This window comes from Gymnodraco acuticeps, unplaced genomic scaffold (assembly GCF_902827175.1).
Source record: "Gymnodraco acuticeps unplaced genomic scaffold, fGymAcu1.1, whole genome shotgun sequence".
NCBI lineage: Eukaryota > Metazoa > Chordata > Actinopteri > Perciformes > Bathydraconidae > Gymnodraco > Gymnodraco acuticeps.
The window spans coordinates 580,178-604,232 of NW_022989747.1; the positions used below are offsets into that span (position 1 = coordinate 580,178).

Here is a 24,055-nt window from a genome sequence, read left to right on the forward strand (position 1 = left end):
ACTATCCTACAATTTAGGATTTTACAGAGAGGGTTATTTGTGAATAAACGATCATCTCTAACGTTTGCATTCAACGGGAGCACTAGAGGCCGACAACTTTAAAATGTAATTATAGGACGTATTAAGCGCTTGAACAATCGACCCATTTGGTCGTATGAGTTGGAGGACTTGTTGCTCTGTCAGAGTCCCCTCCCCTCCTCCTGTGTTTACACAGATAGTGCCTTAACTTGAATTTGAAAACACGTGGCAACTTTATTAATACAGCAGTTGAAAAGATTTGTAGAAGGATACATTCTTCATGGGCTTCAATGGCTCTCTAGATAAAGGGTGTTTTATGGTTGCTTGTATTATCCTCAGATAGTGCTTTGTTTAAATAACTAGTGACATTTTAATAAATATTGCAAAAAAGGGCTCAAAAAAAGGCATATATATAGCCTATATATAACCTGGCCGGCTTAACCAGTCTGTATTTCTTCAAGCACCACAAGATTCATAGTTTATTAAGTACAATTCTGTGCCATTGATTGTGTAATTTCTCCACATACAGTAAAAATGCCTGTTATGAAGACTTACAATGGTGCAGGACTTTACATTGGGTTATACTCAGAGGTGGACTGGGAGAAAAATTCAGCCCTGGCATTTTCTGTCCAGACCAGCCCACTACATTATCAGCGGACACTTGTTAGAGATTTGGAGGGATAACTGGTCCGCTTTTCAAATCTCCGCGCGTTCCTATGAAGCTGTTTATAATACAGGAAGGAATCCATATCTACAAAGTAACAGTTAACAATAATCTACTTTAATGGCAATATGACAATGCAATACAATCATTACAATACAACATGATATATTACAGTTATATTGTAATGCTTAAGGAGTAATACCGGCTTACTCCTGCCCTGGTTCGCATACTGCAGAGCTACTTTCACCCGAGGGCAGCATGTGAAGAAGAGGCCGAACGCCAGGGATCCACCGGATATATACCAGAGTAAGAAGGAGGGGTTTGGTGTTAGGTCAGCTGGTCATCTTTTCAGGTCATCTCATTGGGAGACGCAACGCAGCAGGAAACGCAGCAGGAAACCAAACAGGCTCACTTTCCAACAAAAGGTCTCAAGGCCTGCATACCTACACCTCCCCCACAGAGCAATAAAACCCTGTTTACTCCAACCAGCCCAGAATGTTTATAGCCATTTGTAGTCCTTACATTTATGAAAGGATAAAACAGAGAAATCAATATAAAACACAAACACAGGTATTGTTTGAACAGTATTCACTTAACTGCTACTGTTGATAACCACCAGAGAAACCCAAAGGACCTCTCTTAATATCACAACCACTGTAGCTCGTTCTAAGTTGAATGCAAATCAGGACATGCTCTCACCTTCCCCCATCTTCCTTTGTCCTCAAAAACACATGTCAACAGGCCCCAAATGCAGCTCACAGTTTTACCCAAATTATTCCCATTTTAAGCTTATCCATAGTTTGCTAACATGAATAAATACAAATATAACTCTACACACTACATAGAAGTCCACTAATCTCGCGGCATCTTCTCTCATGCATACTACAAAGGAGAGTCATAGTCCTTGATAGCAGTTAACAAATAAAGCACTTAACTATGAACTCAAGGACTACAATTGACAGCTATAGCAATCAATCAATCAATCAATCTTTATTCATTATAGTGTCAAATCACAACAGAAGTTATGTCATGACTAGGGGTGGGACGAGACTAACGGGAAGAACCCTTATGCTACCCTTTCAGTTTTTAGTCTGTGACAGTGAACATCTTTTGGTGTAAGCCCAGTATTAGTTCAAACCAGACTCGGACAATAATAACAAAAAAATATCCTGACAAATAATCTGAATAGAAACATATTACAGACAGTAGCAGCATTAGAGCTGAAACTCACTCACTCAACGGTGACTCAGTCATTATGAAACCATAAATAGAGAATTGGAAAAAAATATATATATATATATAGCTGTGTGAAAAGTCTAAGACATGGGTTACAGGTCTGAATAGATATGCATTCTCATATACGTGTATGTGCACAAGTATGTATTGCTCTACTTCCTGGTCCGCAGACAGCCAGCTCTACTCCTCACCAAATTCGTGACCTGCAAGAAACAGCAAACAGAACTTGTACTCAGTATCTGTGTACTGACAAGTATATGTAGCCATGTAGCCTTTTTGTGACGTGGTGACACTTAGTGAACACATGTATCTGTCATGAAGGATGACTTAAGTCTCAAAAGAGCCCTAAGGCCTACCTGCATAACTGTTCATTGAACTTAAAAGATATGCAGATGTTTGAAATTAAAACCATCAATATGAAAATCTTCAGCCAGGAAATAATCATAATCAAACCTTTTGTTTCAATCTGAGACAAAACAAGTTGCATAATAAACTCACAAAGTCAAGACGAAGCTCTCAGATATGATGGAAGACTCAAGCATCATAGAAGAACTTCTAGCAGGTCAGGAAAACCTGTTTGACAGGAGATAATGGTAGCAGAGAATATAAAGAGACATTTATGATTTACCAACTGTCATTTTATCACACACATAGTATGTTTCTTCACATAAACCTTTAAACATACACATATTGCATTCCTCTCACCACATTAAATAAGCCCAGGAACCAAAAAGTGGCCCAGTGAATGATGGAGGAGACAAAGCAGGTCCTCAAAAGGGGACAGAGGGAAAACAACTCCTTAGGCTCTCATATATAGGGTGGTCAACCTAAAAGAGACATGGAAACATTGTTAAGTCTCTCATCATCACAAATCAAGTATGAATTCATATAACATTATAAGACACATGACATACTCAACAAATCATAGACTTCTCAGTAGCCACAAAGTGGTGAAGTGGAGCAAATCCTTGAAAATGGACGGAGGGGGAACAACTCCGCAAGCTCTCACATGTCAAGTGGTCAACCTGAGAGGGAATTGGATACATTATTAAGTCTGAAAAATAAATAAAATGTTTTCCTCTGTCCTGCACCCAGAGTTGAAAACGTTTGGGATGTGCGTTTCTTTCAAAACGTTTTTAAAATTATGAAGTATGAATTTATACAACATTAAAAAATACATGATAAACTTACCAAATTCTAACAGTGGTCCCAAATGAGAGAACAAGTCCACATATAGAACAGAGGGAGAACGACTCCTCAAATATATCAGAACAACCTGTAATGGAGAATAATTGATCATTTAGTGTTCATGATCACACCATTAAGGATCAACACATAAGCACAATAACACTTCTGAAAAGCATCATTCAAATGACAAATAATGAATTACTACATCCATAATGTGTGATGTGTGATAATAACAATAATATTAAATATTTCTGGCCTTATCAGTGGAGCAGCTTTTTAAGCAGCTCACTCTTCTCTGCAAGTCTGTCTATCACAGAGTCAGAGTCCAAGGCCATGAGGATGTCTTTCTCTGTGGCCATCAACATAAATGCCTCCAATTTCTCAGATGAGAGGGTGCTTCTGAGTCTGTTTTTAATAAACTTCAAAATGGAAAATGTGCGCTCACAAGCCACCTGTGTGAGGGATAATGTAAGCAGGTATTTATAAGTAAGGCCTAGGACAGGGTATGCATCTGTTAGCATGTTGAAACGGCGAAGTATCTGGTAGCAGCACAGAGGGCATTCTTTGCAGGAGCAACAGCTTATGGGAGTTATCTCAACCTCTTCTGTGTTGTCCTCCTCCTCACCACCTGATCCATCTTCTACTGTTCTTGCTTTGTACTCTGCCAATGGGGATGCCTTCAGCCTGTTCCACTGGAGTGCAAAGCTTTTCAACTCGGCCTGCATATTTTCCTTGGTTGCCCTGCTGTCAAATCCTTGCAAGCACTTGCTTAAGTCTTGAAGGGCAGACTGGGGAAGAGCACTGGTGCAGAGCTGAGGGAAGAGCACTGGGATCCAGACATGCCAAGTGAGCATATAGATTGCAGTGTGTTAAAAAGCGCCTATGAATGGCTTCAATTGCTGTGTCCATGATCCGGTTATGCACATTCACCTCATAGGATTGTTCTGCATCATCCAGGGTCTCATCCTGAGCCATCTCTCCAGGCAAGACTTTCTTCATCCTCCTCCTCTTTTGTGGCAGTGTGGCCTCCACTTCAATGTCCGTATCATCTCTCTCTTGCATTTCTGTGTTTGTCCAGTTGACAAATGTGTCTGCTGCTTTTTTTACAGATTCAAAATCTCTTCCCAAGCTTTTCAGCGTATCCTGTGTCGATGCCACCATTCTGTGAGCAGAGAGGATGTCCAATCCTGCCGTCTGAAGGTATTTAGACAATGGAGAGGTATGTTCAAATATGCGGAGGAAGATTTGAGCCGTCAAGATCGTCTCATACTTGAGCAATGACTCTGCATATCCTCTGGCCATGACACGGATACATGGTTTCACTGTTGCCTGTTTCTGTATAGCTGATAATGTCAACAGCACATCAACGTACAGACCATCTTCCGCTTTTCCAAAGGAGCCAAACACCTTCTTCAGGGCCTCATGCTTGGCCCACCAGCGTGTCTCTTCTTCAGGGCCTCATGCTTGGCCCATCAGCATGTCTCTTCTTCAGGGCCTCATGCTTGGCCCATCAGCATGTCTCTTCTTCAGGGCCTCATGCTTGGCCCACCAGCGTGTCTCTTCTTCAGGGCCTCATGCTTGGCCCACCAGCGTGTCTCTTCTTCAGGGCCTCATGCTTGGCCCACCAGCGTGTCTCTTCTTCAGGGCCTCATGCTTGGCCCATCAGCATGTCTCTTCTTCAGGGCCTCATGCTTGGCCCACCAGCGTGTCTCTTCTTCAGGGCCTCATGCTTGGCCCATCAGCATGTCTCTTCTTCAGGGCCTCATGCTTGGCCCATCAGCATGTCTCTTCTTCAGGGCCTCATGCTTGGCCCACCAGCGTGTCTCTTCTTCAGGGCCTCATGCTTGGCCCACCAGCGTGTCTCGTCTTCAGGGCCTCATGCTTGGCCCACCAGCGTGTCTCTTCTTCAGGGCCTCATGCTTGGCCCATCAGCATGTCTCTTCTTCAGGGCCTCATGCTTGGCCCATCAGCATGTCTCTTCTTCAGGGCCTCATGCTTGGCCCACCAGCGTGTCTCTTCTTCAGGGCCTCATGCTTGGCCCACCAGCGTGTCTCTTCTTCAGGGCCTCATGCTTGGCCCATCAGCATGTCTCTTCTTCAGGGCCTCATGCTTGGCCCACCAGCGTGTCTCTTCTTCAGGGCCTCATGCTTGGCCCACCAGCGTGTCTCTTCTTCAGGGCCTCATGCTTGGCCCACCAGCGTGTCTCTTCTTCAGGGCCTCATGCTTGGCCCACCAGCGTGTCTCTTCTTCAGGGCCTCATGCTTGGCCCATCAGCATGTCTCTTCTTCAGGGCCTCATGCTTGGCCCACCAGCGTGTCTCTTCTTCAGGGCCTCATGCTTGGCCCACCAGCGTGTCTCGCCAATAGGAGCAAGGCGTCTACGTCTCTTGTTTCGGCCTGACTCTTCCCACACATTCATCCTTTTATATGACTCTTTGATGAATACCGCAATGCCATTGAGGAGCCCACACAGGGACCCACTCTCAATAACAATCTGGGTTGTGTTTGCAAGCACCAGATTTAGTACATGTGCGTAGCACCATACATGCACCGGGTTTGGAGATTGTGCAGACAACAGTGATCCTTTGTATTGGCCTTGCATGTTTGATGCCCCATCAGTCACATTTCCAATGCACATGGTCTTGCTGAGGCCCATTTTGTCCAGAACTTCTGACAGCATGTTGACAAAGGCCTGTCCAGTGGATGAACTGCACTTCAGCACTGCAACAAGCCTCTCATGAACAACATCAGTAACATACCTCATAATTATAGAGCATTGATCCTGAGAGGTGATGTCCTGCGTTGTGTCTAGCTGCACTGAAAACATTCCTGCTTTCTTGATATCACTGGAGATGTTTTCTTGAATCAGATGGTGAATTGCATCTATCACTGAGTTGACTGTGGTTTTGAGTAAAGTTACAAGGGAGCCTCTGCCTCTCGTGCCACCAGACAAATGCAACTTTTTGTTGTTCTCAATGCAGCTGTCCAGGTGCTCTTTTAAACAGAAATCATACTTCCCCAGTAGAAGTATGAGTTCCAAGAAATTACCATGATCAACTGTGTGGTCTTCCAGAGTATATGCTGCCTCATTTTCTGACCTCCTGTATGCAAGCCCCCTCTTCCCAAGAACCTTGATGACATCTATGATGCGCTCCAAAACCTGCCGTCTTTTTCTGACCTGCTCTCTGTGCGCCGACATCTGACTGCCACCAAACACACTGCTGATATCAGCACTGGCGGATTTCAAGAGGTAAGCTTCAGCACAGTTTCTGTGTGCACTGCTTCTCTCATGCTCCTCTGTGCGCTGGTGTATATGCCTCCAATCTGACATTCCACTGATGAACAGACTGCTATCCGTTCTCTTACCGAATGCCATGCAGATGAAACAATACAGCATGTGACGCTCTGGACAGTACGTCAGCCACCTTCTACTGGTGCCGTCTCTGCTACAGAACACTTTCTACACCACTGGATTGCTACTTTTTTGCTGAGGATGGTAATTCAAAAATGACTGGAGATTTTTCTGATCAGGTTGTGAAAAAAAATCAGTTATTTGACTGGCACACTCATAGCTCTCAACAGCTGTTTCCCTCAGGTGATCCTGTCTTTGGGCTGACACACTCCTCACTCTCGACAGCCTTTTCCCTCTCAGGTGATCCTGTCTTTGGGCTGACACACTCCTCACTCTCTACAGCCTTTTCCCTCTCAGGTGATCCTGTCTTTGGGCTGACACACTCCTCACTCTCTACAGCTGTTTCCCTCTCAGGTGATCCTGTCTTTGGGCTGACACACTCCTCACTCTCTACAGCCTTTTCCCTCTCAGGTGATCCTGTCTTTGGGCTGACACACTCCTCACTCTCTACAGCTGTTTCCCTCTCAGGTGATCCTGTCTTTGGGCTGACGCACTCCTCACTCTCTACAGCTGTTTCCCTCTCAGGTGATCCTGTCTTTGGGCCGACGCACTCCTCACTCTCTACAGCCTTTTCCCTCTCAGGTGATCCTGTCTTTGGGCTGACACACTCCTCACTCTCTACAGCCTTTTCCCTCTCAGGTGATCCTGTCTTTGAGCTGACACACTCCTCACTCTCTACAGCCTTTTCCCTCTCAGGTGATCCTGTCTTTGGGCTGACACACTCCTCACTCTCTACAGCCTTTTCCCTCTCAGGTGATCCTGTCTTTGGGCTGACACACTCCTCACTCTCTACAGCCTTTTCCCTCTCAGGTGATCCTGTCTTTGGGCTGACACACTCCTCACTCTCTACAGCTGTTTCCCTCTCAGGTGATCCTGTCTTTGGGCTGACACACTCCTCACTCTCTACAGCTGTTTCCCTCTCAGGTGATCCTGTCTTTGGGCTGACACACTCCTCACTCTCTACAGCCTTTTCCCTCTCAGGTGATCCTGTCTTTGGGCTGACATACTCCTCACTCTCTACAGCCTTTTCCCTCTCAGGTGATCCTGTCTTTGGGCTGACACACTCCTCACTCTCTACAGCCTTTTCCCTCTCAGGTGATCCTGTCTTTGGGCTGACACACTCCTCACTCTCTACAGCCTTTTCCCTCTCAGGTGATCCTGTCTTTGGGCTGACACACTCCTCACTCTCTACAGCCTTTTCCCTCTCAGGTGATCCTGTCTTTGGGCTGACACACTCCTCACTCTCTACAGCTGTTTCCCTCTCAGGTGATCCTGTCTTTGGGCTGACACACTCCTCACTCTCTACAGCCTTTTCCCTCTCAGGTGATCCTGTCTTTGGGCTGACACACTCCTCACTCTCTACAGCCTTTTCCCTCTCAGATGATCCTGTCTTTGGGCTGACACACTCCTCACTCTCTACAGCCTTTTCCCTCTCAGGTGATCCTGTCTTTGGGCTGACACACTCCTCACTCTCTACAGCCTTTTCCCTCTCAGGTGATCCTGTCTTTGGGCTGACACACTCCTCACTCTCTACAGCCTTTTCCCTCTCAGATGATCCTGTCTTTGGGCTGACACACTCCTCACTCTCTACAGTCTTTTCCCTCTCAGGTGATCCAGTCTTTGGGCTGACACACTCCTCACTCTCTACAGCCTTTTCCCTCTCAGATGATCCTGTCTTTGGGCCGACACACTCCTCACTCTCTACAGCCTTTTCCCTCTCAGGTGATCCTGTCTTTGGGCTGACGCACTCCTCACTCTCTACAGCCTTTTCCCTCTCAGATGATCCTGTCTTTGGGCTGACACACTCCTCACTCTCTACAGTCTTTTCCCTCTCAGGTGATCCTGTCTTTGGGCTGACACACTCCTCACTCTCTACAGCTGTTTCCCTCTCAGGTGATCCTGTCTTTGGGCTGACACACTCCTCACTCTCTACAGCCTTTTCCCTCTCAGGTGATCCTGTCTTTGGGCTGACACACTCCTCACTCTCTACAGCCTTTTCCCTCTCAGGTGATCCAGTCTTTGGGCTGACACACTCCTCACTCTCTACAGCCTTTTCCCTCTCAGGTGATCCTGTCTTTGGGCTGACACACTCCTCACTCTCTACAGCCTTTTCCCTCTCAGGTGATCCTGTCTTTGGGCTGACACACTCCTCACTCTCTACAGCCTTTTCCCTCTCAGGTGATCCTGTCTTTGGGCTGACACACTCCTCACTCTCTACAGCCTTTTCCCTCTCAGGTGATCCTGTCTTTGGGCTGACGCACTCCTCACTCTCTACAGCCTTTTCCCTCTCAGGTGATCCTGTCTTTGGGCTGACGCACTCCTCACTCTCTACAGCTGTTTCCCTCTCAGGTGATCCTGTCTTTGGGCTGACGCACTCCTCACTCTCTACAGCCTTTTCCCTCTCAGGTGATCCTGTCTTTGGGCTGACACACTCCTCACTCTCTACAGCCTTTTCCCTCTCAGGTGATCCTGTCTTTGGGCTGACACACTCCTCACTCTCTACAGCCTTTTCCCTCTCAGGTGATCCTGTCTTTGGGCTGACACACTCCTCACTCTCTACAGCCTTTTCCCTCTCAGGTGATCCTGTCTTTGGGCTGACACACTCCTCACTCTCTACAGCTGTTTCCCTCTCAGGTGATCCTGTCTTTGGGCTGACACACTCCTCACTCTCTACAGCTGTTTCCCTCTCAGGTGATCCTGTCTTTGGGCTGACACACTCCTCACTCTCTACAGCCTTTTCCCTCTCAGGTGATCCTGTCTTTGGGCTGACATACTCCTCACTCTCTACAGCCTTTTCCCTCTCAGGTGATCCTGTCTTTGGGCTGACACACTCCTCACTCTCTACAGCCTTTTCCCTCTCAGGTGATCCTGTCTTTGGGCTGACACACTCCTCACTCTCTACAGCCTTTTCCCTCTCAGGTGATCCTGTCTTTGGGCTGACACACTCCTCACTCTCTACAGCCTTTTCCCTCTCAGGTGATCCTGTCTTTGGGCTGACACACTCCTCACTCTCTACAGCTGTTTCCCTCTCAGGTGATCCTGTCTTTGGGCTGACACACTCCTCACTCTCTACAGCCTTTTCCCTCTCAGGTGATCCTGTCTTTGGGCTGACACACTCCTCACTCTCTACAGCCTTTTCCCTCTCAGATGATCCTGTCTTTGGGCTGACACACTCCTCACTCTCTACAGCCTTTTCCCTCTCAGGTGATCCTGTCTTTGGGCTGACACACTCCTCACTCTCTACAGCCTTTTCCCTCTCAGGTGATCCTGTCTTTGGGCTGACACACTCCTCACTCTCTACAGCCTTTTCCCTCTCAGGTGATCCTGTCTTTGGGCTGACACACTCCTCACTCTCTACAGTCTTTTCCCTCTCAGGTGATCCAGTCTTTGGGCTGACACACTCCTCACTCTCTACAGCCTTTTCCCTCTCAGATGATCCTGTCTTTGGGCCGACACACTCCTCACTCTCTACAGCCTTTTCCCTCTCAGGTGATCCTGTCTTTGGGCTGACGCACTCCTCACTCTCTACAGCCTTTTCCCTCTCAGATGATCCTGTCTTTGGGCTGACACACTCCTCACTCTCTACAGTCTTTTCCCTCTCAGGTGATCCTGTCTTTGGGCTGACACACTCCTCACTCTCTACAGCTGTTTCCCTCTCAGGTGATCCTGTCTTTGGGCTGACACACTCCTCACTCTCTACAGCCTTTTCCCTCTCAGGTGATCCTGTCTTTGGGCTGACACACTCCTCACTCTCTACAGCCTTTTCCCTCTCAGGTGATCCTGTCTTTGGGCTGACACACTCCTCACTCTCTACAGCCTTTTCCCTCTCAGGTGATCCTGTCTTTGGGCTGACACACTCCTCACTCTCTACAGCCTTTTCTCTCTCAGGTGATCCTGTCTTTGGGCTGACACACTCCTCACTCTCTACAGCCTTTTCCCTCTCAGGTGATCCTGTCTTTGGGCTGACACACTCCTCACTCTCTACAGCCTTTTCCCTCTCAGGTGATCCTGTCTTTGGGCTGACGCACTCCTCACTCTCTACAGCCTTTTCCCTCTCAGGTGATCCTGTCTTTGGGCTGACGCACTCCTCACTCTCTACAGCTGTTTCCCTCTCAGGTGATCCTGTCTTTGGGCTGACATACTCCTCACTCTCTACAGCCTTTTCCCTCTCAGGTGATCCTGTCTTTGGGCTGACACACTCCTCACTCTCTACAGCCTTTTCCCTCTCAGGTGATCCTGTCTTTGGGCTGACGCACTCCTCACTCTCTACAGCTGTTTCCCTCTCAGGTGATCCTGTCTTTGGGCTGACACACTCCTCACTCTCTACAGCCTTTTCCCTCTCAGGTGATCCTGTCTTTGGGCTGACACACTCCTCACTCTCTACAGCCTTTTCCCTCTCAGGTGATCCTGTCTTTGGGCTGACACACTCCTCACTCTCTACAGCTGTTTCCCTCTCAGGTGATCCTGTCTTTGGGCTGACACACTCCTCACTCTCTACAGCCTTTTCTCTCTCAGGTGATCCTGTCTTTGGGCTGACATACTCCTCACTCTCTACAGCCTTTTCCCTCTCAGGTGATCCTGTCTTTGGGCTGACGCACTCCTCACTCTCTACAGCCTTTTCCCTCTCAGGTGATCCTGTCTTTGGGCTGACACACTCCTCACTCTCTACAGCCTTTTCCCTCTCAGGTGATCCTGTCTTTGGGCTGACACACTCCTCACTCTCTACAGCCTTTTCCCTCTCAGGTGATCCTGTCTTTGGGCTGACGCACTCCTCACTCTCTACAGCTGTTTCCCTCTCAGGTGATCCTGTCTTTGGGCTGACACACTCCTCACTCTCTACAGCCTTTTCCCTCTCAGGTGATCCTGTCTTTGGGCTGACACACTCCTCACTCTCTACAGCCTTTTCCCTCTCAGGTGATCCTGTCTTTGGGCTGACACACTCCTCACTCTCTACAGCTGTTTCCCTCTCAGGTGATCCTGTCTTTGGGCTGACACACTCCTCACTCTCTACAGCCTTTTCTCTCTCAGGTGATCCTGTCTTTGGGCTGACATACTCCTCACTCTCTACAGCCTTTTCCCTCTCAGGTGATCCTGTCTTTGGGCTGACGCACTCCTCACTCTCTACAGCCTTTTCCCTCTCAGGTGATCCTGTCTTTGGGCTGACACACTCCTCACTCTCTACAGCCTTTTCCCTCTCAGGTGATCCTGTCTTTGGGCCGACACACTCTTCACTCTCTACAGCCTTTTCCCTCTCAGGTGATCCTGTCTTTGGGCTGACACACTCCTCACTCTCTACAGCCTTTTCCCTCTCAGGTGATCCTGTCTTTGGGCTGACACACTCCTCACTCTCTACAGCCTTTTCCCTCTCAGGTGATCCTGTCTTTGGGCCGACACACTCTTCACTCTCGACAGCCTTTTCCCTCTCAGGTGATCCTGTCTTTGGGCTGACACACTCCTCACTCTCTACAGCCTTTTCCCTCTCAGGTGATCCTGTCTTTGGGCCGACACACTCCTCACTCTCTACAGCCTTTTCCCTCTCAGGTGATCCTGTCTTTGGGCCGACATACTCCTCACTCTCTACAGCCTTTTCCCTCTCAGGTGATCCTGTCTTTGGGCCGACACACTCCTCACTCTCTACAGCCTTTTCCCTCTCAGGTGATCCTGTCTTTGGGCCGACACACTCTTCACTCTCTACAGCCTTTTCCCTCTCAGGTGATCCTGTCTTTGGGCTGACGCACTCTTCACTCTCTACAGCCTTTTCCCTCTCAGGTGATCCTGTCTTTGAGCTGACACACTCTTCACTCTCTACAGCCTTTTCCCTCTCAGGTGATCCTGTCTTTGGGCTGACGCACTCCTCACTCTCTACAGCCTTTTCCCTCTCAGGTGATCCTGTCTTTGGGCTGACACACTCTTCACTCTCTACAGCCTTTTCCCTCTCAGGTGATCCTGTCTTTGGGCTGACGCACTCTTCACTCTCTACAGCCTTTTCCCTCTCAGGTGATCCTGTCTTTGGGCTGACACACTCCTCACTCTCTACAGCCTTTTCCCTCTCAGGTGATCCTGTCTTTGGGCTGACACACTCCTCACTCTCTACAGCCTTTTCCCTCTCAGGTGGTGCAGTCTTTGGGCTGACACACTCCTCACTCTCTACAGCCTTTTCCCTCTCAGGTGATCCTGTCTTTGGGCTGACACACTCCTCACTCTCTACAGCCTTTTCCCTCTCAGGTGGTGCAGTCTTTGGGCTGCCTGAATTGGTCTGGCTCTCTCCCTGAATTGACCAGCTGGACTTGCCCTGAACCTGTCTGGGCTGGACATAGGGAAAGCATTTATCATTGGATGGGGAAATAACTCAAAACCACAGAATAATGTACAAGATAAAAGATGAGTTCATATTGAACTAAACGTTCGCGAGCGTAACAACACTAGTGGCTTTGCCATGTTTTCATTATGACACTTACTAGTGTTTTCCAATGCAAACAAGTCAGATCTTTGTGACAATACCTGAAAATGCTCAAGACAGCACTATACACAGCCATTTGAAAACTACAGTAAAAGTAACACATTTACACAGAAATTAAAGTTACACACAAATTATGAAATAGTTATCACCTCAGTAAACAATAAATGAATTGAAAGATTACAATAAATTCAATAGCAAATATTGCAAATTAAACTAATTATTTCCTATAGGTTTACTTGTATTTTGTGCAAAAATTCAAAGTATCTCATCTGTATTTACAATACAGCTTGATTCTGCATCTCTACTTACAGCTCGTTGGTCCATGTGAACGGTTACTGTTGCTATGGCAACAAGAGACGGCTGACGTTAGCAGCTCTTTGATAGCCTAGCTAAATCATCTGAACAATAATAACCCATAATATCACAATTCAGCATATTTAAACAAAATCAACCACAACTACCAACATTCACAGCCCTTCAACTCTGGGCTAATATGTTGTCACAAGTAGGACTATGCAGTTAATTAGGTCACATCACAATTTTTGGACATGTCTCAAAAATGTAGCCTAGCCAGCCCCAGGCTAACGTTACTTACCATGTATGCCTCCACTCGCTCGTCTCCCGGCGCAGCAGCACCTGCTGGGGTGGTGACCCCGGCACCAAATAGGTCCGTCAATTTAGAATATTTAGCAGCCTCCACCTCCAGAGACTTCATCTTTTTAAGTCGCAGTTTTTCAGCGCCACCCACGCGTTTCTTCCGCTTATCCATATTCAGCTCAGCAGCAGCCCGTCCCGCGACTGCCGCCCATGCCATGAGGTCCCGCCCCACCCTGGTTTGTTTTGTGATTGACAGCACTGTCAGGGCTCTCTGAGCCTGTCAGCCAATGATTGATTGACAATGACAAACAATAGACCAATAATATGTGTCGATGCTGGCAACAGCTAGCCCTCTGTAGCCAATTGGCCGGCCCAATTGGAGGGAATTTAGAGAAAAAAACAGACAGGACCGGCCCACATTGGGTCAACGGCCCACCGGGACGATGCCCGGTATGCCAGATGGTTAGTCCACCCCTGGTTATACTTAAAGACAGGACTATTCAGTTAAGAGAAGAGAAAAAAGGAAAGAACATGTTATAATGGGTGATGTAACATTAATGACAGACATAATATGAGGTCCTTGGCACTCAGACTTTAGATGAGTCATTTTGTGATCATGGGGCATCACCCTTACAGCATCAGGACAATACCATATGGAATCAGACACTGGAAGTGTGCTGGAGGCGTTGACTGGGACTGATGGAAGGATGAGGCTGATGAGACTGAAGAATCTAAGAGGAACGTACTAGCGGTGGAGGAATAATTATATATTAAAAGACAGCAGCATCATAAGAGGGAAACCATGTGACAGAGTGTTACTTTGCTGAAGGATAGTTGTGACCAGCTATCCAGGCCAGACTCTAAAGACTTTACAAGGTGTAAAAATGCTGCTGCCAGAGTACTGACTGGAAGTATTGCTGATATCATGATACCATCCTCTTAAAATACAACAATATCAGTCTCAGGAAGAAATGTTTTAACGCTTATTAAAAGAAAAACATGCATTCTTGTACTCAGGAGGGGACATTGACAGAGGATTACTGGAAAAGTACACAATAAGTGCTTCATAGTACTTGTGGGGGTAGTTTCAGTAGTACTGAGTCCAACAGGATCAATCTCACGAAGAATTAATGGCAATACAAATAATTCCCTCATCAAACTTAGCAGAAGTGGTTTGATGTTGTTCTCAGCAGGGGACTTTGACAGAGGATTTCTCAAAAAGTACACAGTAAAAGTACTTCAATGTATTGTAAGTAGTAGGCTAACTAATACAAAGTCAAACAGTATCAATTTCATTAAGAACTAATGGTAACATTTTATTTTTATCATTCATCAAAGATAGCAGAAAACATGCATTATGTACTATGGAGGGGACTCTGACAGAGGATTACTCACAAAGTACATTTTATTTCTGGTAGCAGTCAACTAGTACCGAGTCCAAGAGTGTCAGTTTTATTAAGAACTTGTGGTGTTAGGATCTGTCTGTGTTGGTGTTTTTCTTGTCTTTTTCTATCTTTGGGTTTCCTGTTTTATTTTGTAAAGTGTTCACCCCCGTTTCCTGCCTCTTTGCTTTCTGTCTGTTTCCCTCCCCGATTACCCGATTGTGTTCACCTGGTACCTCTGTGTTTTCTCCTCCCTCCTCACCTGTCTCGTGTTTATGTGATTAGTCCTGGGTGTATTTAAGTTCTGGGTTTTCTGTCTCTCTTTGTCGGGTTGTCTTATGACCAGTTCATCGGTGAGTGTGCCGTGCTGTCTTTGTGTAGCCTATATCTAGCCTTGAAATAAAGGAATTATTGTTACTCTAATCTGCATTTGGGTCCTGCTTCCTGCACACCGTAACAGCCACCGTAACATGTGGTAAAAAACATTTGTATCACTTCATCTCAATGAGTGATACAAATGTTTTTTGTTCTACTGAAACTACCCCCACAAGTACATTAACAGGTTTATGATATCACTGCCCCGTCTAAAACACGATCTGACTTTCATTACATTTGTCTCGAGTGTTTCATCAACTTAATGTGTTGCTTAAAATAATACTTCTGCATACAGTATGTGACACTGTGAGTGTTGCACTGCCAGATACGGCTCGAGAATCTGACACAGATTAATGAGGCGAGCAAACACAGCTGACAGCCGCGGTGAAACTCGAGCGATTATTCGCATCGCGTCCGGTGTGAATTATTACATTATTACAATTATTATATAATTACAAAATAAAACCGCCACGCTCAGTAGAGCCAATTTCCGAACAGGAAATGCACGCAAATACAATATTTTATATTATTATTTGGTACCACTTTATATTAAGGTACACAAGTTCACCATTAACTAGTTGTTAATTAACATGCATTAGCAGTATATTGGCTCTTTATTAGTCATTATAAAACACTTAATGCCTTATTCTGCATGACCATATTCTACAAGTAATAAGTTAGTTGAGTTTTTCCTCAATAACCCTCTAATTAGTGCTTATTTATTTCAAGTAAGGAAGTTGTTGTTCATGAGTTTTGGCACTACTAGCTTATTGGTTATAAACAAGACTTCACTTTAAAATAGGGAACATGTTCTTAGATATAAATACCTAATTTTGAGTTATTTAGACTTAATTAACACTTATAGTTTCATGTCTTGTTACATAAGAATAGATCATATTTGTTAAGTGTTATTATGGGAGAATTACTATTCTTGTGCTACTACTGCCTTATTACGCCCATATTGAGCAGAGCATATTAAGACCAAAACTCATGGACAACAACTTCCTTACTTGAAATAAATCAGCACTAATTAGAGGGTTATTGAGGAAAAACTCTCAACTAATGGCTTATTACTTGTAGAATATGGTCATGAATAAGAATAAGGCATTAATAAGTGTTTTGTAATGACTAATAAAGAGCCAATATACTGCTAATATGCATGTTAATGAACAACTACAGTAGTTGATGGTTAACTGGTGTACCTTAATATAAAGTTTTACCACAAACATTTATGTGGATCCTGAAATACAATTGTGAATCCTTCAGTGTGCATTTGTGTAATATGAGACTGATCTAAGCCCATACAAATATGGCATAAATCATCTCATCTCTTTTCTGAGATTAATGTATTTGTATGCATGGTCCTTGTTTAAATAAATACATAAAATAAGAGCCCTGGGGGACACCGTGGGTGACTGAAGCAGAGGGGTATTTGCAGTTGATGGAAATGAATTGTTAGAGAGATATGATTTAAGCCAGGAGAAGGCGTTGTCGGTAATGCCAATGGAGGACTGGAGGCGGGTGATGAGGATGGTTGATGGTGTCTAAGGCAGCGCTAAGGACACGGAGCATCAGCATGTGGTGGATGACCTTTAGTAGAGCGGTTACAGTGCAGTGGTGAGTGCGTGAACCAGATTGAAATTGTTCATGAAGGTAATTGCCGTCAAGGTGAGATTTTAGTTGACACTGTAGATCAGGGGTGTCCAAACTTTTTTCACCGAGGGCCACATATAGAAAAATATACGAAGGGCTGGGCCACTCACTAGAGGTGAGGTGCCTTATCAGTAAGGACAATCAATCAAATTTAGGAAAATTGCGATTGATACTTGAATATACTTCAAGAAAAAAACAGCCTCCATCACAGCTCTCCATCGGGGTTCATTCCTTAAAATAGAAGCCTCAGATTGCTTATAATAAGAGGAAATGTGAAGGGTCTATTTCAAGCTTCTTATCTAAATAAATAATTGGGCTTTTTCTCATCAACTTAGTTATGTTAGAAAATACTTGAATTATCTGAATTTATTTGAAAGTGGGATGACATGAATACTGTGTAATATATTTTTACATATATATTTAGGAAGTACAATACAAAACAAGCACAAGTTTAATTTGTGGGCCATATTTCATTATACTTTTTGAATTAGCTGAGGGCCGATTCAAAATGGCCTGTGGGCCGCATTTGGCCAACGGGCCGTAGTTTGGACTCCCCTGCTGTAAATAGACTGAAGCAGCACTTGGATAATTGAGTGATGTCCCTTTTTTAAGAAAGAGAACATTAGTATGATTGGGTGGACTTGGAAACAATTCTGGAATGACATCCCTACACCTTTCAGTCATACACAGTCCTGCAACAGCTGACTTTCCTTATCATTTAAACAACGTGGTTTTCCTGCAAATTAGCTTAGTCGAGAGTTGTATCTCTGAATATTCTGGCACAGTTAGTAGGTCAACCAAAACCAGAAAATATGTATTATTAGTAACAGGATTAAAATGATTGTGTAAAGCAACTTCTGTCCAAAGAACACAAACATGTGGCTGTATTATGACAGTTCAAAATGTGTATTCAACTGTCTTTTAAAACAACATTCAAAGACAAATATAAATGAATTATTTGAATAGAATATGGAACTGAAAACACGTACATTTCTTTCAACCATTATGACTTTTCCGAGTTTGAGGAGAAGAAGGTTCAGGGTACAGGAAGGATGAGGGCGTAAAACAAGCAAAAACAAGACAGAAACAAATAGAAGTGATATCGTTTCAGAGCAACACAGGTGATAAAGTCCCATGAGCAACAGGAAAGCTCTTCATTCATTCATTAACTAGTGACTCCACATCGTGGCACAGATACAATGTTGGTTGAATTTTCAAGTACAGTATAACTTTTGATCATTTGATGTGCAGATATTAAATATAGATAAGAATAATTGAAAATATTATAAAGACACCCTTTCAAGTCACCATTGCACTCAAACACAGCATCTTTCTAAGGACCATGTTAATGATATACTCAGCTCACTGGATAGGGTCCTAGCTCTTCAGATAAGAAATGTCCAAATTAAAAACCTCAGTCCAGTCTGAGCACAGCTGTGTGGATATATGGGAACCTTTTCAGCACACTAAAATGTCATTAAAGATGACGGACACACTAGCTAGGATGACATTAAAACGTAGGAATTGTCAACCTGTTTTGAAACTGGTTAAGTGTGGAGCTTTAATCTAAAGGAAATACTACTTTTAAAGAAAGGCTACAAAGACAAGATGTAGTAGAACATTTGAAATATTACAGATGTGACTTTGAATGTTAAGAACATTTGAACATGTGCTCTGAGAAAGCTATGAATTTGTTTGGTGTTTTTTTACAAAAACGATTTTAACGTCTCTAGAACAGATACAATAGCTTGGTTTCAGTCACGTGACTTCTATGACGCGCGAAATTCAAGTGGAGGTCAGGAAGTGAAAACGCAATCATTCATCAACGCAGGAATTATGGAGGACACCGACTATGTCAAACAATTAAATGAACCTGCACGCCGCAGATATCGTGAAAAAATCACAGCACACATCGGATACGATCCATATCAGCTGAAAAAAAAACGACTTTTCTCGTGATTTATCCGATTTGCCCGCTGTTGAGGCGATGGATATCACCAGCTACCTCCTCCTTCATACCTCCTACTACACGGCTAGCCAGATGAAAGCGTATAAAAGCCTGGAAGCTTTCAATTACTTCGTGTGTGGATGGGTGAATGACCTCGGCACCAAAGAGGCATTAAACAAATGTCGCCTTGTTTTTGCCCGGGTGAGTGTTAACTACCTATACCTTCTTACCTCTAAGTAGCATTATTAGGAGACATCTAGCTAGCTAACTTTAGCTACATGGACTCATGTAAGGCAGTGTTACGGCTGTCGCCTTGCCTTCAGCATTAACTGGCATGTGAGTGTGTTGTGTGTGTATATATGTGTATGTTTGTTATGTGTATGTGTTTAGCTTAGGATATATTGTGTTTTGTGTGTATATATGTGTATGTTTGTTATGTGTTTAGCTTAGGATATATTGTGTTTTGTGTGTATAGACAGCTCAGAGCCTTTGAACAGCCTGCACGTTGTTTATATCACTCTATGTTGAGGTTAATATTAAAAACAACCTCTTTACCAAGACCATCTGGTTATGTGTTGCTTGTGATGTTGTTAAATGTATGTTACCAACTCGCAAGTTGTGAACTGGAGCTTCAATTGTGTAGGTCAACCATTCCCAGAGGTCTGGAGAAACACCATTAAAAACGTGGATTGTAGCTAAAGAAGATGGAGAGGTTGTTACAGCACACTGTAACTGTATGGCTGGGTAAGTCATAAAATAAATATCCCAACCCAAAGCATATTTGACACAACACTTAAGCTCAGACAAAATAATGCCTGCTATAATATTCATGTTATACCATTACTAGCTTTTACGATCAATCTAGTTATTCTAGTATGTCTCTGTCTATACAGTTTGTCAGAATCCTGCTCACATGTTGGAGCAGTTCTGTTTGCAATCGAAGCAGGTGTGAAGATGAGAGAGACTGCATCCTGCACCACTGAGAAGTGCAAGTGGCTAATGCCATCACATGTCAAAAAGGTATTCAGACCCCAGTGGTGAGTCAGCTGTTCATGCCGTCCTTGCCTGTCTCATTGTTACACTGCACCTACATGTATGTTCACATACATGTTGGTCTGTCTCTCACATGTGCAGATTCCTGCTGCTCCAGTTGCGATGATAGACTTTTCATCCGCAAAATCCAAAAAGCAAAAACTGGATGATGCCATTGCTGGAAGGACAGGTGAGAAGCACACATTTCAGCGTCCCACAGTCCAGGGTTCAAAATTGGAGCGAGGATCAGAGAGGTATATGCAGTTTTTCAAGACTTTGAGCAGAAATTCCCCAAGAAGTGCTGCACTGATGTCCAGGGAACCATATTACAGAGAATGTGTCCCTAAATCTGTGAGCAAGCTACCTAAACCACTACCTCAGTATAGGACACCAGAGATGCTACAGCTATCCCCAACAGAGTTGCAGAATGCATGCCAGGACTTCAGACAGGAAGAGCTGACACAGCCACAGGTCCAGGCAGTAGAGGAGGAGACCAGAAACCAGAGCTTATCAGCAATATGGTTTAGCCAAAGAGCAGGAAGGATCACAGCCTCAAGACTGAAGCAGGTTCTACAGACTAGTCTTGCACAGCCATCAAAGTCCTTGATCAAGTCCATATGCTACCCAGAGGCATACAAGTTCTCTACAGCTGCAACAAGGTATTTATTAGGGATTAGGGAGCCAATCAGAAAAGCAAACTGTATACAGTTTTTCTCAGACGCGGAGGGATACCGACTTGTTGTGAAAAGTAACTTACAATTCTACCCGTGGTATACGCTGATTAGATCACGTATATCAGTAAGTTACAGTACAAGTAACTTATAACTAAATTCATTATCATTACAAAACAAAATATTCAATGCATAAAAATACTGTGTGTGTGTGTGTGTGTGTGTGTGTGTGTGTGTGTGTGTGTGTGTGTGTGTGTGTGTGTGTGTGTGTGTGTGTGTGTGTGTGTGTGTGTGTGTGTGTGTGTGTGTGTGTGTGTGTGTGTGTGTGTGTGTGTGTGTGTGTGTGTGTGTGTGTGTGTGTGTGTGTGTGTGTGTGTGTGTGTGTGTGTGTGTGTGTGTGTGTGTGTGTGTGTGTGTGTGTGTGTGTGTGTGTGTGTGTGTGTGTGTGTGTGTGTGTGTGTGTGCCCGAAAGCAGTATGAAGGAGTACAAAGTCTGCACCACCAGGGTTTCAGCTGTAAAGACAGCGGGCTTTGGCTGAACCCTCAATGGCCATACATGGGAGCGTCGCCAGACGGATGTGTCACGTGCACCTGCCATGGAACTGGTATCTGTGAGATAAAGGTAAGTTATTTGTTCAGTATTGTGCTACAGTAAAGCGGGTAAGTATAGGATTGTGACGTGATCCTGAGTCTGGGGATCCTCTCCCAATACATTTTGAGCTGCAGACACTTATTTACAGTACAATATATTACTTTTCTTTTCATTGAACTTTTAGTGCCCACACAGCAAACATGAGGAGGCCAATCTTCGCCTGTGTGCTGGAGAACAGGGCTTCTGTCTCGTCAACGATGGAGGCACTGTGAAGCTGGACAGGAGACATGCCTACTACCATCAAATACAGGCTCAGCTCCACCTCGTTGATGTTGACTACTGCGACTTTGTTGTCTGGACTAAAAATGACCTCTTTGTAGAGAGAATTGTGCGTGATGTGGACCTGTGGGACAACATCATTCCCAGAGTTGAGCGTTTCTTCAGACTATGTGTTCTCCCTGAAGTGTTGGGACAGCAACTTACAAGGGGAAAGGTAAAAGTCATAAAGAGTTGGTGTGCTCATTTTTTTCCACAAGAACATGTTAGTGCATAACTATCAAGTGACTAAAAGCCTCCTCTCCCTGTCTGCTGTTCCATTTTTCAGTTTCAGTTGCAAGATGATCAGGAGGGAGAGAAGGCGTGATTACCAGCACCTGTGGTCTGTCCTGGTCCCGGAAGTTGTGGTTCTCTCCTTGTTGCATTATTATTACGTGCCGTAGTGGGTGCTGGTGTTTGGGTGTGTGTGGGTGTCTTTTTCTCTCTCCCTCTGATCTCCCCAGGTGCTCCCAATCTCCAATCAGCGCCTCCATATAGGACATGAGGAAGGTTGCAGTCGCTCTCCCCTTATCTTAAGCTTTGTTTGACAAGTTGGCTGGTGAGCCCTTTTTCGTTGTGTTAATTAAAAGACCACTTTATGGCGTCAGAGATCAGTTTCCTCTCCGCCGGTTATGTTGTGTGTCGCTACTTCCCTTTGTACCCCTATATTTACAAGGGAACGTAACATTTGCACAGTGGCAGCTCTTTAACCTGCATTACAGCACCTTCATATTCACTGACCACACTCACTAGAGGAAGTAGGGCTGTGTGATATATTGCTATTGTAAAAAAGATGTTTACTGAAAAGATTAAATGATACTAAGACTGAATAATACATGGTTTCTTATTTACATTTACAATAACCCTCAATGGCCATACATGGGAGCGTCACCAGACCAATTGTCATCTCTAGAATATTGTTGAATGAATTAAGCCTGAATGTAGATGAAAGTTGTATATTGAGTAGGGCTACACAATTTAACACAAAAAGATGTTTACTGAAAAGACTTGAACACAAGATGTTTGAACACAAAAAGATGTTTACTGAAAAGATGAAATGATACTGAATAATACATGGTTTCTTATTTACAAGACTACAGCTCCATGACTTTACTCCAATGGGACGACAGACACTGACAGATTAGACAAGGCACAGCAAATAACCCCAATCTTGTCAATTAATGCTAGTGCCTCACCTGGTTTTGTTAGCATGTGCTCTATGGGCACAGCTCTGCTTTGCAGAATCTGATATTTTCTTCTGACTAATCCTATGACTCTTTCAACATGAATACGCACATTAGCTATTTTTCTTGTCTCTTCCACCTCGTATGCTGACAGCTGACTTTTCCCCCTGGTGAATGCAGGCATCTTTAGTGAAGCACAGTAAAATCCCACACTATCGGCAATATCGAACCCACGGTCTGCTAGGACAATATCTCCAGGTAACAGGTTTAGGAGCCCACTCTGTATTGTGATCTGTTTATCACTAACTCTTCCTCCCCAGGCACAAGATATGTAGGTAACATAGCCTTGGGGAGCAACACCAATCAGAAATGTAACAGTATGGTGATGCTTGTAGTTGGACCATGTTTGTGCTCTAGCTAGTAAATTAGAGGGCCTCTCAATAAAAACTTCAAAACAGTCAACAATCACAGCAACTCTACATCCAAATGCCTGTCTGAATCCCATTGGCATTGTAGCTTGAAGTACATGTCGCTCTGGCCACTCAATTATAAATTCTGTACTCTCGTGAAGTATGTCAATTAACTTATGCCAAATTCTAGAAGCAGTGGAGAGAGAGATGTTGAACCTGAAAGCCAAATCTTTCAGAGGGAGATTTAGTCTCAGCCTCAGCAAAACTCAAATTAACTGTTCAAATTTGGAGAGCACAGACATAGGGCCACAGGTGATGTAGGGCTCGCACAGTTGAAAAACCTGAAGTAAAACTAAGAAGTTGGGGAGCCCGGTGTAAAACTTTGTCTTCTCTTCGTTGTTCTCAAAGGACTCCTGGTTGAACTTTGTGTCCAGTGCCTTTGTCCGAAGATCTCCCAGCTCTGTTGTGTTCTGTCTCAGAACATCCTCCATCCTCTCGATGTCCTCCATCGTTAAATCAGTCTGGCATCTTGCATCTGCATACAATATAGCAGTAGCAAGCATAATTAGTTATTTAAAATAGTCAAATATGAATGTGAATTTTTGTGAAGTTATCTTTTTGACAACCTTTTTACAGACATGCAAGTTCTCTGTTCCAATTATTGCAGATTCTCAAGTTAGTGCTCTCTTTTCTAAACCTAATTCAAAGTTTGCATTGATTTTCTGACAATCACATTTGTAATATTTAATAATAATGCTGGTGGTTAATTGACCTTGTTGGTCATTTAATATCCCACTGGTGTCCTCTGGTTGTGGGCTGTCAGACGGGGGCTGCGTCGGTTCTGGGCTCTCGGTTGTCTGCAGGAGATCCAACAAAGCCTCTGCACATTCTGATTCTCTTTGTTGGTCTTCCTTGAGCT

General features: G+C 44.5%; 1 protein-coding gene and 1 long non-coding RNA gene across 8 annotated transcripts; one reads left to right on the forward strand and one right to left on the reverse strand.

The window, feature by feature from the left end:
- Positions 1–1,652: 1,652 nt before the first annotated feature.
- Positions 1,653–13,727, reverse strand: LOC117545238. Its single transcript, XR_004568803.1, has 6 exons — positions 13,573–13,727; positions 3,110–3,194; positions 2,833–2,943; positions 2,624–2,745; positions 2,417–2,491; positions 1,653–2,121 (listed from the first exon to the last, which is right to left on the reverse strand). It is a non-coding gene; the product is annotated as an uncharacterized LOC117545238 (long non-coding RNA).
- Positions 13,728–19,013: 5,286 nt separating this feature from the next.
- On the forward strand, positions 19,014–22,375 carry LOC117544632. Of its 7 annotated transcripts, none has more exons than XM_034214045.1 (7): positions 19,014–19,133; positions 19,576–19,676; positions 19,826–19,969; positions 20,067–20,154; positions 21,108–21,257; positions 21,412–21,720; positions 21,832–22,375. In XM_034214045.1, the coding sequence occupies exons 4-7, from the start codon at positions 20,131–20,133 to the stop codon at positions 21,868–21,870; spliced, it is 522 nt and encodes a 173-aa protein (XP_034069936.1). In that variant the 5' UTR covers positions 19,014–19,133; positions 19,576–19,676; positions 19,826–19,969; positions 20,067–20,130; the 3' UTR covers positions 21,871–22,375. The 7 variants fall into 7 exon arrangements, 6 of the variants coding, with proteins under 6 accessions (XP_034069936.1, XP_034070108.1, XP_034069846.1 ...); XM_034214217.1 differs by having other exon boundaries at positions 21,111–21,257; XM_034213955.1 differs by having other exon boundaries at positions 19,826–19,952.
- Positions 22,376–24,055: the final 1,680 nt, after the last annotated feature.

What these genes read in the sequence shown, in the direction of transcription:
- LOC117544632 (XM_034213878.1), top strand. Translation starts at nt 19,026, where the DNA reads ATGAAAGCGTATAAAAGCCTGGAAGCTTTCAATTACTTCGTGTGTGGA. An exon ending in GTCGCCTTGTTTTTGCCCGG is followed by an intron (nt 19,134 to 19,575) that starts GTGAGTGTTAAC and finishes TCAATTGTGTAG; the next exon opens with GTCAACCATTCCCAGAGGTC. An exon ending in TGCCATCACATGTCAAAAAG is followed by an intron (nt 19,953 to 20,066) that starts GTATTCAGACCC and finishes TCACATGTGCAG; the next exon opens with ATTCCTGCTGCTCCAGTTGC.